General features: G+C 38.9%; 1 protein-coding gene across 3 annotated transcripts in view; it reads left to right on the top strand.

The window, feature by feature from the left end:
• The first annotated feature begins 5339 nt into the window (after positions 1–5339).
• TENM1 (teneurin transmembrane protein 1) overlaps positions 5340–16310 on the top strand; it is a 566015-nt gene continuing 555044 nt past the window's right edge. For all 3 annotated transcript variants that reach the window (XM_060136803.1, XM_060136804.1, XM_060136805.1), the window contains exon 1: positions 5340–5556. In XM_060136803.1, the coding sequence (XP_059992786.1) occupies positions 5340–5556 (217 nt within the window). The remainder of the gene's footprint in view (positions 5557–16310) is intronic.

The raw sequence follows: 16310 nt of genomic DNA on the forward strand, positions 1-16310 counted from the left end.
ATCCCCCTTTTGCTAGCTGTTCTCCAGGTACTTGGTGGCCTCATTTGGTCTTGTCTGGTGTGCTCTGAAGGCCTGTTTTCCTTGGGCAATATGCTCTGTACCCTTTAATTTTTTTTCTAGGGTGGAGTGAGCCTTTTTGGTGAAAGCCCCAACAGTTGCTATGAGTAGGACAAGTCTGTTTTCCGATTTGAGAGGGCAGCCATATATGATAAAGAACAAGATATGGAAAGAAAGTAACAGGAATAGAGGAAGAGGAAGAGAAGTTATCCTCAATGAATAGATGTATACACAGACCCACGGATTCAAAAGCAGTATTTTACTTAAACTACCCTATAATAGATTGGAATGAGTATGAAGGGTTGGGAAAAGGGAGGGGAAAGGAAGGAAGGCAAGCTGATAGGAGGAGGAATGATAAATAATGTAAACTTGGCTTTGAACATACCCACCATTTGGGGGGGCAATCAATTTAAGCTTCCCTTCAATTTCATATACAATCATGGGATTTTAGAGCTGGAAGAGCTCTTTGAGATAATCTAATCTCCTTTTATATTTAGGTAAACTAGAGGCCCCGAGAGAGGGAAGATGATGTACCTTAGGCCACTATTCCAGGTATTCTTCTGAAAGACAAAGTGGAATAGTGATCAAGAGTGTGTCCTTTGGAGACAGATTGTATGAATTGAAATCTCAGCTCTTCTGCTTACTAGCTGTGTGACCTTGGGCAAGTCACCTAACTGTTCTGTTCCTTAGTTTTCTTTATAAAATGGGTATAAAAGTAGTACCTACCTCATAGGGTGCTATAAGAATGAAAAGAGGTAATATATGAAAAGCATTTACAACAGTGTCTGGTAGGCCTGATACCTGGTAACTGCCGTGAGTTAGCTGCTGCTGGGGCAGCTGCTGCTTTTGTTGTGATAATCCTGCCATTCCAAGGCCAGTGATTTCCCCATACCAAATTGTCTGTCCATAGCCTTATGTGACTAAAGAAATAAACATAAAACCTCCTTGGGTCTCCTCTGAAGTCACCTTGGAGTTTATCTTGTTAGCAAGTAGAAAGTGGAAAACGCAAGGGTAAACCACAGGTGGTGACATTTAAATTTATACTATGTGATCTATCTGAATGGATCTTCTGCAGTAGCAAAGATAATTGACTTCTTTGTTTTTTACTCTGTTACATTAGCAGCATGCGTTTACCTACACAATTGCTTTTTTTAAAAAAGTTTATCATTTTCAAAATAACAGAGAAATAAAAAATTATTTTGATGTGAATTGCATTATATGTACCTTTGGTTTTTCTACGAGTTGATAATGTCATCATCATGTCTAAATGACATTGGCTTGTCAGTGGACCTCCAGGCACTGAATGAAAATGTCAATTAAGCAGATATGAACCTATTCTTTACCTTAGAGTATTTAGAGCAGCATCTTTTCAGAATTACTGTGCTTTCAAACTTCGTTACATTTAAAATATTAATCTCTTTCTTAATGTTTTACCACTTTTTTATTTTCAAAAGGTGAACTAGTTTTGAGTAACATCAAGCTCTGTCTCTCAAGACCTTGGTAAATCTCACAGTTGTATACTTTCACAGCTCTAGGCACATGATTATGTGTGCCTCCGTATCACGTGTCTGAAGAGAGCTGGAGTATATCTTCTGCCATCTCTGTCCACTGACGTAGATTTTAACATAAGAAATTGTGGTTGAGGGTCAGGGAACAGGGAAAGATTATTTTCTCTTGGTTTTTACCAATTTGTGATGTAAGATTGTTTCCAACGGACACTCTGATTATAGCTGTGAATAGCTGTGATTAGAACTTCAAGAATGGTTCAGAATGGCTATAGGAATCTCTCTCTCTTCTCATCTCACTTTCATGTTGCAAGTACACATACTGAGGGAAAGAAGAATGTCTAGATTTTCATACATAAAAATACAGGTGATTTTAACATGATAAATCATAGTAACCAAAACACAACGTTAGGCATTAGAAGTGAGATGTTTTTCATTTTTAAATTTAACTTGTTAGGTTCGAGTGGTATAAATTTATAACCAGCTGAGGCTTAAGAGGGAGCATTATTTTGGCCATACCTCTGCTATGTTAATCCCAAGCAGAGTGAACCAAAGATTTTACTGAAAGAGCAAGTGAGAGATCGGAAGTGTGCTTTAGAAAATAAAATAATATCTATTTATCTCCTTATTATAACATTTTATCAAGCATGTTATTGGTTTTTTTAATTATAAGGTCCTTGATTGATATTTTTGCATTATCAATGACCTTATGTGGAAAATAGCTCTCCAGCCCTGCTCAGTAAACTTTCAGTCTTTAATGAACAAAGAACTGTATGTGTTGGTTAAAATGAAGTGGCGTGAATTTTATTGATGCCTCCTTTTCTGGGTGAAAGTCCAATCTTCAGCTGCAACAATGCATCTCGGGAAGTCTGCTATTGGTACATTTCTCACTTTGCACTGTTTGTAGCTAAGTCAAGGTCTAAAATCCAGGCAACTGTTTACTTTCTGAAGAATATGCTATGGGAACCTAAGAAGAGAGAGATTAAAATTGGCTTTAGATGCTCAATGGAATTTCAGTGGTTGTGGTGATGGTGTTGGTGATGAACAAATAAGCAGTCCTTTCCCAATATCTTCATCTTTGGTGCTCAAACATTACTTTGTCTTTTTTTTTGAGTCATTTCATTATGCTTTGTAGTAGAGTTGTTTATTTATCACTTATATTACATAACAACTGTGAGTTCCTTGGGGGCAGAGACTATGCCCTGTTCATTTCTATATTCTCCCTGGCCCCTCTTGTGAGTCTTGGCAATGGTTTATTCATTTCACTTAACAGGTATTGAGCAAAGGTCTACTATATGCAAGGCACTGTGCTCATTTTGGGGATATAGGAATGAATAGAACAGATAAAAATATCTACCTTCATAGAGGTTGCATTTCAGAGGGGAGAGACAGGTGGCAGACAATAAACAAAATATACAGTATATCATTTAGTGACAAGTGCTATGAAAGACAGGAAGGAGGATGAGAAATGACACTTTTCAGTGGTTTACAATGAGAGGTTGCAAAGGCCCTGAGGTGGAATCGTGCCTGGTATTTTGGGAAACAGCAAGAAGGATAGTACATCTAGAGTGCATGAGATGGGGGAAATATCAGAGGATGAGTTTGGAGACGTTAGGGGAGGGAGAGGTGGACACTGTAGGGGTCCACCTAGGTCATTGTAAGGATTTCAGCTTTTATTTTAAAGGAAATAGGGTGCCATTGCTACTTTTGAGCCAAGAAGAGACATGCTATGACTTAGATTTAAAAGCTTCATTCTGGCTGGAGTGTGGGGAACTTGCTATAAGGGACTGATGGTGTAGCAGCGGATCAATTAGGAGGCTATTGCAATAATCCTGGTGTGGTAGTAGGGAAGTGGAGACACGTTGTTGGATTCTGGATATATTTCAAAGGTAACACCTACAGGATGAACTGATGGATTGCATGTGGGATGTGAAAGACAGGAATCAAGGATGACTTCAAGTGGTGTGGCCTCAGCAAACAGAAGAATGAAGTTGCCATTTACCAAGGTGGAGAAGACTATGAAAGGAGCAGTTTTGGGAAGGGAAGCAGTTTTGAACATAGTAAGTTTGAGATACCTTTTAGATATCCAAGTAGAGACATTGAGTAAGCAGTTGGATATTCAAGTCTATGGCTCAGGGGAGGGACCTATGCTGGAGCTACAGATTGGGGGACTGTGAGTGTATAGTCAGTATGTGAAGCCGTCAGATGGTATGAGCTTAGATTATTATTGAATCATCAGTATATATTCATTTATAATACTTTATCTGCTTTCTCTCCAAGGATGTTCAACTCTGCTGTCAATTCAACCAAGCTAGGTGTCTCCGTGGGCCACTTAATGGAATTTGTAGATTCAGGAGTTAAATAGTTTTTACTATGTATGTGCCTAGAGTAGTGCTAAGTGGTATGGGGGACATAAAGAGGAATAAGACTCAGAGTCTGCCTTCAAGGACCTGGTTAGGGAACTAAGGCTTCAACTGGTGAAACGTTGCTCATACTATGAAGCATTATGTACCATTGAATGCATATCAGTCAATTGATAAGCTTTATTGAGTGATTTCAGTGTTCTTTTTGCTGTACATGCAATAGAAATTCCAAAAAGTGAGATACTGTACATGATAAAGGAGCCACTACCTAGATGCCTGAAGATTTCTTTGACAATGCATATGGTGAAGAGCTGAAGAAAAATAAGGGAGTCATTTTCACTGCAAAATAAAATCATGGCATTATTTGGTTTCAAGCTAGGTTTCTTTAACATTGTATGAAAGGACCAAGTTGCAGAGTTACAACAGTGGATGAAAATGAGAATGAAAATAAGAACATTTTGACAGGACTTTAAACTTTTCAGAAGACTTTGACAGCTCAGGTGGCATTTGATCTTCTCTGACCACTCTGTGCTAAGTAAGGTGGATAATGCCTCTATGGGTCTTAAGAGCCTTAGTGGCTCCTAGCTCAGCATTCTGTGGGGAAGGGGGGTTCTTTCAGTGATTTATCATGAAGTGTTAAATCTCTATTTCTAAACCCAATTTAGATCCTGCTGTTCCTACACCAGTATACTCACCAGAAGTGTTGTTTATATCCTCTCGGTACTATGAAGAACAAAAATTTACCACCACCTAACTCATTAAAAATGCTCTGCAAGCCTGAGGCGCAGAAGTCACTGTATGAACACATAGAGCTCAGTCCCCCTTAAGGACACTTTATTTCATGAGCCTCTCTAACTCAGAATCATTCTCTTCCTCAGAGCCCCTTTCTTAAATGCAGTATTAAACCAGAGGCAAGTATGTGTTTTTTTCTGAATGTAGTTCTCTTACCAGTTTTCATTTCAGATGTAGGATGTGCTGGGTTAATATTTGTACTTCTGGCCACTTTCAAATCTTATAATGTTTTTTTAATCTGACCACAGACTTTAACATTAAACACATGCACACACCATAGAAAAACGCTGTCCTTTATTTGCCTTCCAAAACAAATATTTTTGAAGACTCTCTTTCACCTTGAGTATTTTCTAATACTGCTACCTCCAGCTTAATCCTAACTGCTTGACAAGGTATGCGTGTAACACAGTGTTATTATTGCCTCCGGCTAGCTTCATGTCATCTAGTTTGTCTTTTGCTCCCCTCCTTTGACAGTATTATCAGGACCAATTGTGAATCGGCCAGATGCATTTTCTTGCAAAAGGACAAATCTAAGATGGCTTGTGTTTTTCCCTCTTTCTTTCAGGACTGCTTACATTAAAGGAGTTCCTTTTTTCATGAAACTGAGCTTGCTTAATCAGAGATGGAGCAAACAGACTGCAAACCCTATCAGCCTCTGTCAAAAGTCAAGCATGAAATGGACCTAGCTTATACTAGTTCTTCCGATGAGAGTGAAGATGGAAGAAAACCAAGACAGTCATACAACTCCAGAGAAACTCTGCATGAGTATAACCAAGAGCTGAGGATGAATTACAATAGCCAGAGTAGGAAGAGGAAAGAAGTAGAGAAATCTACTCAAGGTATGTTTTTATTGGATTTTTATAGCTAATATTATTTCTCATTAGGGAATGCTTGTATGCATAAACATAAGTTTCAAAAACAAATTTGCTGATGTTAACTGGTTAATAATTTGCGCTACTTACATATGCTTAGTGAATCTGTTTCATATGCCAATCCAGCTGAGGTTGTCGGATTGTGCATGAATTTGGATGCAACAATCCTCTTATCAGAGCATTCAAAATTTGTCTAATCCTACAAATAGCCATTTACAGACTGAAGGATAAATAATTTATAGTAAGATGAAAAGTAAACAGCTAAGTGCTTTTCAAGCCATTGCCTATATGGGACAAAAGTCTCAAATAAATATTTGGCATCTAAAAGAGCTTTAAAAAGGTTAGTGGGGACTACCAAGCAAAGGTCCAGAAAGTTTGTCCACAGAATGCTGAAACCTTGTGCAACACAGTCCTAAGGGAAGGTAAGAATTGGTTGGAACCCTTCCTACCACAGCCGTAATGTGGGGCATATCCTTTGGACAGCCTTGGTTTTTCAATTATGGATTGACAAGACAGTTCTAATAAATAGAAAACAGATAGAAATATTATTTCCTTATTTCTTTTCAATTGATAGATACGTGGTATTAGACTATTTTAACTACACAGGAAAAAAAAAAGATACTGACATTGGCACAGGTTACTTTTTTTAAAAAAGAATAAGTCTGTGTTGAGATTTAAAAAAAAAATAATTTTATTATCTAGATCAGTGGTTCTCAAAGCATGGACCTTGGACCAGCAGGAACAGCATCACCCACAGACTTGTTAGAAAGGCAAATTCTCTGGGATCACCAAAGATCATGTAAAGTGTGGTTATTACAAATGAAAATTGCTGTATTCTAATTAGTATTGGAACCTTATGTTAGAAAAACTTTAAATGGAGCCAAAGATTTAAGATATTCATACCAACATTTAGATATGCACTAAATGTTTATATTAACTATGTTACTCATTTTTTAGCTCTTAACATACTTGCTAAAGGTCTTATATCTGTCTTTTCAAGTAATTCATTTTAATCTTCCCTATTTATTCAGCTAAAGACTGAAACTATGTTATGAGTAATTTTATTCTTCTGCGTAACTGGAAATTGGAATATGTCTTATGGGAATTTTTGGGGGGGTGTTCTATTATACTTTAAGAAATGTGTAGTTACCATTAAAATATTTTTCTATTAAGTTTGTCTTTACAGAATATGAACTTACAATTGTGACTTGTGGCTTATGGAATTGGAGTGTAGAGTGCCTGACCTAATAATGTTGTGAATTTAAATAAGAATGTATTTCTGGTGACAGTTTGTTCTAAAAGTATAAGCAATTTTATATTAAGTCAATATAAAGAACTAGCCAGCCTCGGATTTTGTCTCTCTGCATTGTGATCAAAATGAATTCTGAGACAAGAGAAGTTTGTCTTTAAAGATGTCACCCTAATTTCATTTTAATAACCTATTATTATTCAATAAGTTTATTTTTTAACATCTTTATTGGAGTATAATTGCTTTACAATGTTGTGTTAGTTGCTGCGGTATAACACAGTGAATCAGCTATATGTATACATATATCCCCATTTCTCCTCCCTCTTGTGTCTCCCTCCCACCCTCCCCATCCCACCCGTCTAGGTGGACACAAAGCACCGAGCTGATCTCCCTGTGCTATGCAGCTGCTTCCCACTAGCTATCTATTTTACATTTGGTAGTGTATACATGTCCATGCCACACTCTCACTTTGTCCCAGCTTATCCTTCCCCATCCCCGTGTCCTCAAGTCCATTCTCTACATCTCCATCTTCATTCCTGTCCTGCCCCTAGGTTCTTCAGAACCATTTTTTTTCTTTTAGATCCATATATATGTGTTAGCATACGGTATTTGTTTTTCTCTCTCTGACGTACTTCACTCTGAATGACAGACTCTAGGTCCATCCATCTCACTACAGATAACTCAATTTCGTTTCTTTTTATGGCTGAGTAATATTCCATTGTATATATGTGCCACATCTTCTTTATCCATTCATCTGTCGATGGACACTTAGGTTGCTTCCACGACCTGGCTACTGTAAATAAGGCTGCAATGAACATTGTGATACATGACTCTTTTTGAATTATGGTTTTCTCAGGGTATATGCCCAGTAGTGGGATTGCTGGGTCATATGGTAGTTCTATTTTTAGATTTTTAAGGAACCTCCACACTGTTCTCCATAGTAGCTGTATCAATTTACATTCCCACCAATAGTGCAAGAGCGTACCCTTTTCTCCACACCCCGACCAGCATTTATTGTTTGTACACTTTTTGATGACGACCGTTCTGACCGGTGTGAGGTGATGCCTCATTGTACTTTTGATTTGCATTTCTCTAATGATTAATGATGTGAGCATCCTTTCATGTGTCTGTTGGCGATCTGTATATCTTCTTTGGAGAAATGCGTATTTAGGTCTTTTGCGCATTTTTGGATTGGGTTGTTTGTTTTTTTGATATTGAGCTGCATGAGCTGTTTGTAAATTTTGGAGGTTAATCCTTTGTCAGTTGCTTCATTTGCAAATATTTTCTCCCATTCTGAAGGTTGTGTTTTTATCTTGTTTATGGTTTCCTTTGCAGTGTAAAAGCTTTTAAGTTTCATTAGGTCCCATTTGTTTATTTTTGTTTTTATTTCCATTTCTCTAGGAGGGGGGTCAAAAAGGATCTTGCTGTGATTTATGTCATAGAGTGTTCTGCTTATGTTTTCCTCTAAGAGTTTTATATTGTCTGGCCTTACATTTAGGTCTTTAATCCATTTTCAGTTTATTTTTGTGTATGGTGTTAGGGAGTGTTCTAATTTCATTCTTTTACATGTAGCTATCCAGTTTTTCCCAGCACCACATATTGAAGAGGCTGTCTTTTCTACATTGTATATTCTTGCCTCCTTTATCAAAGATAAGGTAACCATAAGTACATGGGTTTATCTCTGGGCTTTCTACCTTGTTCCATTGATCTATATTTCTGTTTTTGTGCCAGTACCATACTGTCTTGATTACTGGAGCTTTGTAGTATAGTCTGAAGTCAAGGAGCCTGATTCCTCCAGCTCCGTTTTTCTTTCTCAAGATTGCTTTGGCTATTTGGGGGTCTTTGGTGCTTCCATACAAATTGTGAATTTTTTTTCTTCTGGTTCTGTGAAAAATGCCAGTGGTAGTTTGATAGGGATTGCACTGAATCTGTAGATTGCTTTGGGTAGTGTAGTCATTTTCACAATGTTGATTCTTCCAATCCAAGAACATGGTATATCTCTCCATGTGTTTGTATCATCTTTAATTTCTTTCATCAGTGTCTTATAGTTTTCTGCATACAGGTCTTTTGTCTCCTTAGGTAGGTTTATTCCTAGGTATTTTATTATTTTTGTTGCAGTGGAAAATGGGAGTGTTTCCTTAATTTCATTTTCAGATTTTTCATCATTAGTGTATAGGAATGCAAGAAATTTCTGTGCATTAATTTTGTATCCTGTGACTTTACCAAATTCATTGATTAGCTCTAGTAGTTTTCTGGTGGCAGCTTTAGGATTCTCTATGTATAGTATCTTTCATCTGCAAACAGTGGCAGTTGTACTTCTTTTCTGATTTGGATTCCTTTTATTTCTTTTTCTTCTCTGGTTGCTGTGGCTAAAACTTCCAAAACTATGTTGAATAATTGTGGTGAGAGTGGGCAGGCAACCTTGTCTTGTTCCTGATCTTAGAGTAAATGGTTTCAGTTTTTCACCACTGAGAACGATATTGGCTGTGGGTTTGTCATATATGGCCTTTATTATGTTGAGGTGTGTTCCCTATATGCCTACTTTCTGGAGGGTTTTTATCATATTTGGGAGTTGAATTTTGTCAAAAGCTTTTTCTGCATCTATTGGGATTAGTATATGGTTTTTATTCTTCAGTTTGTTAATATGGTATATCACTTTGATTGATTTGCATATATTGAAGAATCCTTGCATTCCTGGGATAAACCGCACTTGATCATGGTGTATGATCCTTTTAATGTGCTGGTGGATTCTGTTTGCTAGCATTTTGTTGAAGTTTTTTTTTTTTTTTTTTTTTTGCGGTATGTGGGCCTCTCACTGTTGTGCCCTCTCCCGTTGTGGAGCACAGGCTCCTTGTTGAGGATTTTTGCATCTATGTTCATCAGTGATATTTGCCTCTAGTTTTCCTTTTTGGTGACATCTTTGTCTGGTTTTGGTATCATGGTGTTGGTGGCCTGGTAGAATGAGTTTGGGAGTATTCCTCCCTCTGCTATATTTTGGAAGAGTTTGAGAAGGATAGGTATTAGCTCCTTTCTCAATGTTTGATAGAATTCGCCTGTGAATCCATCTGGTCCTGGGCTTTTGTTTGTTGGAAGATATTTAATCGCAGTTTCAATTTCAGTGCTTGTGATTGGTCTGTTTATATTTTCTATTTCTTCTTGGTCCAGTCTTGGAAGGCTGTACTTTTCTAAGAATTTGTCCATTTCTTCCAGGTTGTCCATTATATTGGCATATAGTTACTTGTACTAATCCCTCATGATCCTTTTTATTTCTGCAGTGTCAGTTGTTACTTCTCTTTTTTCATTTCTAATTCTATTGATTTGAGTCTTCTCCCTTTTTTTCTTGATGAGTCTGGCTAGTGGTTTATCGTATTCTCAAAGAAACAGCTTTTAGTTTTTTTGATCTTTGCTGTTGTTTCCTTCATTCCTTTTTCATTTATTTCTGATCGGATCTTTATGATTTATTTCCTTCTGTGAACTTTGGGGTTTTTTTGTTCTTCTTTCTCTAATTGCTTTAGGTGCAAACTTAGGTTGTTCATTTGAGATGTTTCCTGTTTCTTAAGGTAGAATTGTATTGTGATAAAGTTCCCTCTTAGAAGTGCTATTGCTGCATCCCATAGGTTTTGGGTGATCATGTTTTCACTGTCATTTGTTTCTAGGTATTTTTTGATTTCCTCTTTGATTTCTTCAGTGATCTTTTGGTTATTTAGTAGCATACTGTTTAGCCTCCATGTGTTTTTATTTTTTCCAGTTTTTTTCCTGTAATTGACATCTAGTCTCATGACCTTGTGGTTGGAAAAGATACTTGATATGATTTCGATGTTTTTAAATTCACCAAAGCTTGATTTGTGACCCAAGATATGATCTATCCTGGAGAATGTTCCATGAGCACTTGAGAAGAAAGTGTATTCTGTTGTCTGTGGATGGAATGTCCTATAAATCTCAATTACGTCCATTTTGTTTAATGTATCATTTAAAGCTTGTGTTTCCTTATTTATTTTCATTTTGGATGATGTGTCCATTGGTGAAAGTGGAGTGTGAAATCCCCTACTATGATTGTGTTACTATCGATTTCCCCTTTTATGGCTGTTAGCATTTGCCTTATGTATTGAGGTGCTCCTGTGTTGGGTGCATAAATATTTACAGTTGTTATATCTTCTTCTTGGATTGATACCTTGATCATTATGTAGTGTCCTTCTTTGTCTCTTGTAATAGTCTTTATTTTAAAGTCTATTTTGTCTGATATGAGAATTGCTACTCCAGCTTTCTTTTGATTTCCATTTGCATGGAATATCTTTTTCCATCCCCTCAGTTTCAGTTGGTATGTGTCCCTAGGTCTGAAGTGAGTCTCTTATAGACAGCATATATATGGGTGTTGTTTCTGTATCCATTCAGCCAGTTTATGTCTTTTGGTTGGAGCATTTAATCCATTTACGTTTAAGGTAGTTATCGACATGTATGTTCCTATTACCATTGTCTTAATTGTTTTGGTTTTGTTATTGTAGGTCTTTTCCTTCTCTTGTGTTTCCTGCCTAGAGAAGTTTGTTTAGCATTTGCTATAAAGGTGGTTTGGTGGTGCTGAACTCTCTTAGTTTTTGCTTGTCTGTAAAGGTTTTAATTTCTCTGTCAAATCTGAATGAGATCCTTGATGGGTAGAGTAATCTTAGTTGTAGGTTTTTCCCTTTCATCACTTTAAATATATCCTGCCACTCCCTTCTGGCTTGCAGAGTTTCTGCTGAAAGATCAGCTCTTAACCCTATGGGGATTCCCTTGTATGTCATTTGTTGTTTTTTCCTTGCTGCTTTCAATTTTTTTTTTTGTATTTAATTTTTGATAGTTTGATTAATATTTGTCTTGGCATGTTTCTCCTTGGATTTATCCTATTTGGGACTCTCTGCACTTCCTGGACTTGATTGACTATTTCTTTTCCCATATTAGGGAAGTTTTCAACTATAATCTCTTCAAATATTTTCTCAGTCCCTTTCTTTTTCTCTTCTTCTTCTGGAACCCCTATGATTCGAATGTTGGTGCGTTTAATGTTGTCCCAGAGGTCTCTGAGACTGTCCTCAGTTCCTTTCATTCTTTTTTCTTTATTCTGCTCTGCAGTAGTTATTTCCACTATTTTATCTTCCAAGTCACTTATCCGTTCTTCTGCCTCAGTTATTCTGCTATTGATCCCTTCTAGAGAGTTTTTATTTTCATTTATTGTGTTGTTCATCATTGTTTGTTTGCTCTTTAGTTCTTCTAGGTCCTTGTTAAACGTTTCTTATATTTTCTCAATTCTATTTCCAAGATTTTGGATCATCTTTACTATTATTATTCCGAATTCTTTTTCAGGTAGAGTGCCTATTTCCTCTTCATTTTTTAGGTCTGGTGCGTTTTTACCTTCTTCATCTACTGTGTGTTTCTGTGTCTTTTCATTTTGCTTGTCTTACTGTGTTTGGGGTCTCCTTTTCGCAGGCTGCAGGTTCGTAGTTCCCGTTGTTTTTGGTGTCTGTCCCCAGCGGCTAAAGTTGGTTCAGTCGGTTGTGTAGGTTTCCTGGTGGAGGGGACTAGTGCCTGTGTTCTGGTGTATGAGGCTGGATCTTGTCTTTCTGGTGGGCAGGACCATGTCCGGTGGTGTGTTTTGGGGTGTCTGTGACCTTAGTATGATTTTAGGCAGCCTCTCTGCTAATGGGTGGGGTTGTGTTCCTGTCTTGCTAGTTGTTTGGCATAGGGTGTCCAGCACTGGCTCTTGTTGGTCGCTAAGTGGAGCTGGGTCTTAATGTTGAGACAAAGATCTCTGGGAGAGCTCTCGCTGCTTGATATTACATGAGGCCAGGAGGTCTCTCGTGGTCCATTGTCCTGAAATCAGCTCTCCCACCTCAGAGTCTCAGGCCTGGCTGGAGCACCAAGACCCTGTCAGCCACATGGCTCAGAAGAAAAGGAAGAAAAAAAAAAGAAAGAAAAATAAGTAAAATAAAATAATTACAATTTTAAAAATTATTAAAATTTCAAAAAAGTTTAAAAAGTAATAAAAAAGGGAAGAGAGCAACCAAACGAATAATCAAATCCACCAATGATAACAAGCCCTAAAAACTATACTAAGATAGACAAAAAAATCAGAAACTAGTCAGTTGGATACAGCTAACCCCAAGTCTACAGTTGCTCCAAAAATCCACCACCTCAATTTTGGGATGATTTGTTGTCTATTCAGGTATTCCACAGATACAGGGTACCTCAAGTTGATTGTGGGGATTTAATCCGCTGCTCCTGAGGCTGCTGGGAGAGATTTCCCTTTCTCTTCTTTGTTCGCACAGCTCCTGGGATTCAGCTTTGGATTTGGACCCGCCTCTGCGTGTAGGTCACCCTCTGGGGTCTGTTCTTCGCCCAGCCAGGAGGGGGTTAAAGGAGCGGCTGATTCGGGGGCTCTGGCTCACTCAGACCGGGGGAGGGAGGGGTATGGAATGCGTGGCGAGCCTGCGGCGGCAGAGGCCAGTGTGACTTTGCAATAGCCTGAGGCACGCCGTGTGTTCTCCCGGGGAAGTTGTCCCTGGATCCCGGGACCCTGGCAGTGGCGGGCTGCACAGGCTCCCGGGAGGGGAGGTGTGGAGAGTGACCTGTGCTCGCACACAGGCTTCTTGGTGGCGGCAGCAGCAGCCTTAGCGTCTCATGCCCGTCTCTGGGGACCGTGCTTTTAGCCGCGGCTTGCGCCCGTCTCTGGAGCTCCTTTAAGCGGCGCTCTTAATCCCCTCTCCTCGCGCACCAGGAAACAAAGAGGCAAGGGAAAGTCTCTTGTCTCTTCGGCAGCTCCAGACTTTTTCCTGGACTCCCTCCCGGCTAGCCGTGGTGCACTAACCCCCTGCAGGCTGTGTTCACGCCGCCAACCCCAGTCCTCTCCCTGGGCTCCGACCGAAGCCCAAGCCTGAACTCCCAGCCCCGCCCACGCCAGCGGGTGAGCAGACAAGCCTCTCGGGCTGGTGAGTGCCGGTCGGCCCTGATCCTCTGTGCGGGAATCTCTCCGCTTTGCCCTCCGCTCCCCTGTTGCTGCGCTCTCCTCCGTGGCTCCGAAGCTTCCCCCCTCCGCCACCCACAGTCTCCGCCCGCGAACGGGCTTCCTAGTGTGTGGAAATCTTTCCTCCTTCACAGCTCCCTCCCACAGCTCCCTCCCACTAGTGCAGGTCCCATCCCTATTCTTTTGTCTCTGATTTTTCTTTTTTCTTTTGCCCTACCCAGGTACGTGGGGAGTTTCTTGCCTTTTGGGAGGTCTGCGGTCTTCTGCCAGCATTCAGTAGGTGTTCTGTAGGAGATGTTCCACATGTAGATGTATATGTGGGGAGGAAGGTGATCTCCACTTCTTACTCCTCTGCCATCTTGAAGTGGTCTCTACTCATTAAGTTTTTATTTAGCACTTGCTATGTGTTAGGCCTCCAGTCAGATGCTGGGGATGGAGATGACCATGATAGTTTCTGCTTGTAGGAAACTCATAATGTGGTGGAGAAAATAGACATCCAACAAATCATTACAATTAAATGTAGTAAGTACTTTTACAGATAAAGTGCTATGGAAGTACATGGGTGAGTCAGGGTCCATAGAAAGGTGATATTTGATCAAGGTCTTGACATTTGAATAAGAGTTTACTAGGAAAAGGACATTTCAAGAGGGTAGATTAGCAGGTGCAAAGGATAAAACTGTGAAAAGGCCTAGCATGATGAAAATTTCAATATAAAAAGAGTGAGGTGCATTGGCGCCAGATGACAAAAAGTCTTGCATCCCCAATTTAGGAGTTCCTTTTTTTCTTTAAACTTTTTTTTTACAAAAAGCTTTTAAGTGATATCGAATTTCACGATGAATTATAATTTTTAGGATGATAATTGTAGAAGCGAATTGTAGTTGTGTAAGCAGCAGTATAGACGATTGATTGCAATTGGGGAAAATTGGGTGCAGGGAGACAATCTCTGAAGGAACTGAAATAGCCCAGGCTAAGAATGGTGATGAATGTCTAAGCTCTGGCTGTATCAGTAGAGGTGAAGAAACATATTCAAGAGGTATTAGTGTGGTAGAATTGATAAGACTTAGTAATTGATTACTTGTCGAGGTTGAAAGAGATAACAGAGTCAAGGATGACTCTAAATTTCAAGGTTGGAAAACTGGGAGGATGGTGATCCATTTACCAAGAGAAATAAAATACGAGTGGGTTTGGAAGGGAAGAGAATGAGTTTCTTTCTGAACATGTTAAGTTTAAGTTGCTTGGGTGACATCCTGGTAGATTTTCCTGTCAAGCAGTTGTTAATGTGTGCCTAGAGTTCAGGAACGATCTGGACTGTTGATATAAGTAGATTTGAATTCACAGGTTTCTTATAGTAGGAGATGCCTGGGGATGGATGAGATTACCCAGGTAGAATGTGTAGAGTGAGACCTGAAAAAAGTCAAGGGCAAAAACCTGATTCTATCATCCATGAACTGAAATAAACATGTTTTCAACCTATTTAAAATTTTAACTAGCACCATCCTTTGCTATATTGACTTATGTAAAGTATAAATATCCAGGAGGTGAAGGTCTAGAAACTTGGGGTCTTCTTGCTACTGACTTCATGATCTTTACAGATGCCTAGGAAGGGAAATATGTACCTCTTTGGGAGAGAAATGAATTAACCTACATTAGGCAAAATTGTGGGCCCCGTGATCATCTTTTTTGTGAAGTCTGGAATCCTCTTTGTTGTTCTAGTCCATATATTGCTACCTATGTGTAAAAAAAAATGTTGATTTTCACAAATACATGGTAGCATCTTGCATCGACCTAGCTAAAGGTGAGCCTGACATTATTTTTAAGGAGTAAAATTCTTAGAAAATCATTGAGTTTTAAGATAGGAAGGAAGAAAGATAACATAGTGTTGATTGGGCACCTGCTATAGTTCCAGACACTGTGCTAGATGCCTTTTAAGCTCACCAGCTGTGCAGCCTTAAGCAAGTTACTTCAGCCCTCTGAGCCTGTAAAGTTCACTGCAAAGTTGACTTCATCATTATCATCATCAACACCATAATCACAATGATAAAAGTAGTAATAATAATAATAAAAAAACTTGAATAGTACCTGCTCTTTTCCAGGACTCTGCTAGATGCTTAAATTTACTGCTCATGCATGCCTTATGAGATATGAGATGTTATCTCCAGTTTACCAATGAGGTAACTGAAGCTTGGAGAGAAATACTTTTCTAGTTTCTGCAGCTAAGAAGTAGTAAGAGTTGGGTTTGGAAATCAAGTCTGTGACTCTCGTATGTACATCATAAGGTTGTGATATGGATTAATTGTGATCATAAGTGTGAAAGTTTTTAGGGACTCAGTAATTGTTAGTTTCCCTTCATTTCCTTCCCTAAAAGACTTGTCAGCCTCTTTGTGTTCCGATGACCAAGGGTTTACAAGGAGGTTTAAAAAGGCTTTCTGTTCTGATTTTCTTTAGTAAAGGGTAGATGATATGCTATGTAATTTATAATGA

Source organism: Lagenorhynchus albirostris, chromosome X (assembly GCF_949774975.1).
Source record: "Lagenorhynchus albirostris chromosome X, mLagAlb1.1, whole genome shotgun sequence".
In the NCBI taxonomy this organism is placed as follows: Eukaryota; Metazoa; Chordata; class Mammalia; order Artiodactyla; family Delphinidae; genus Lagenorhynchus; species Lagenorhynchus albirostris.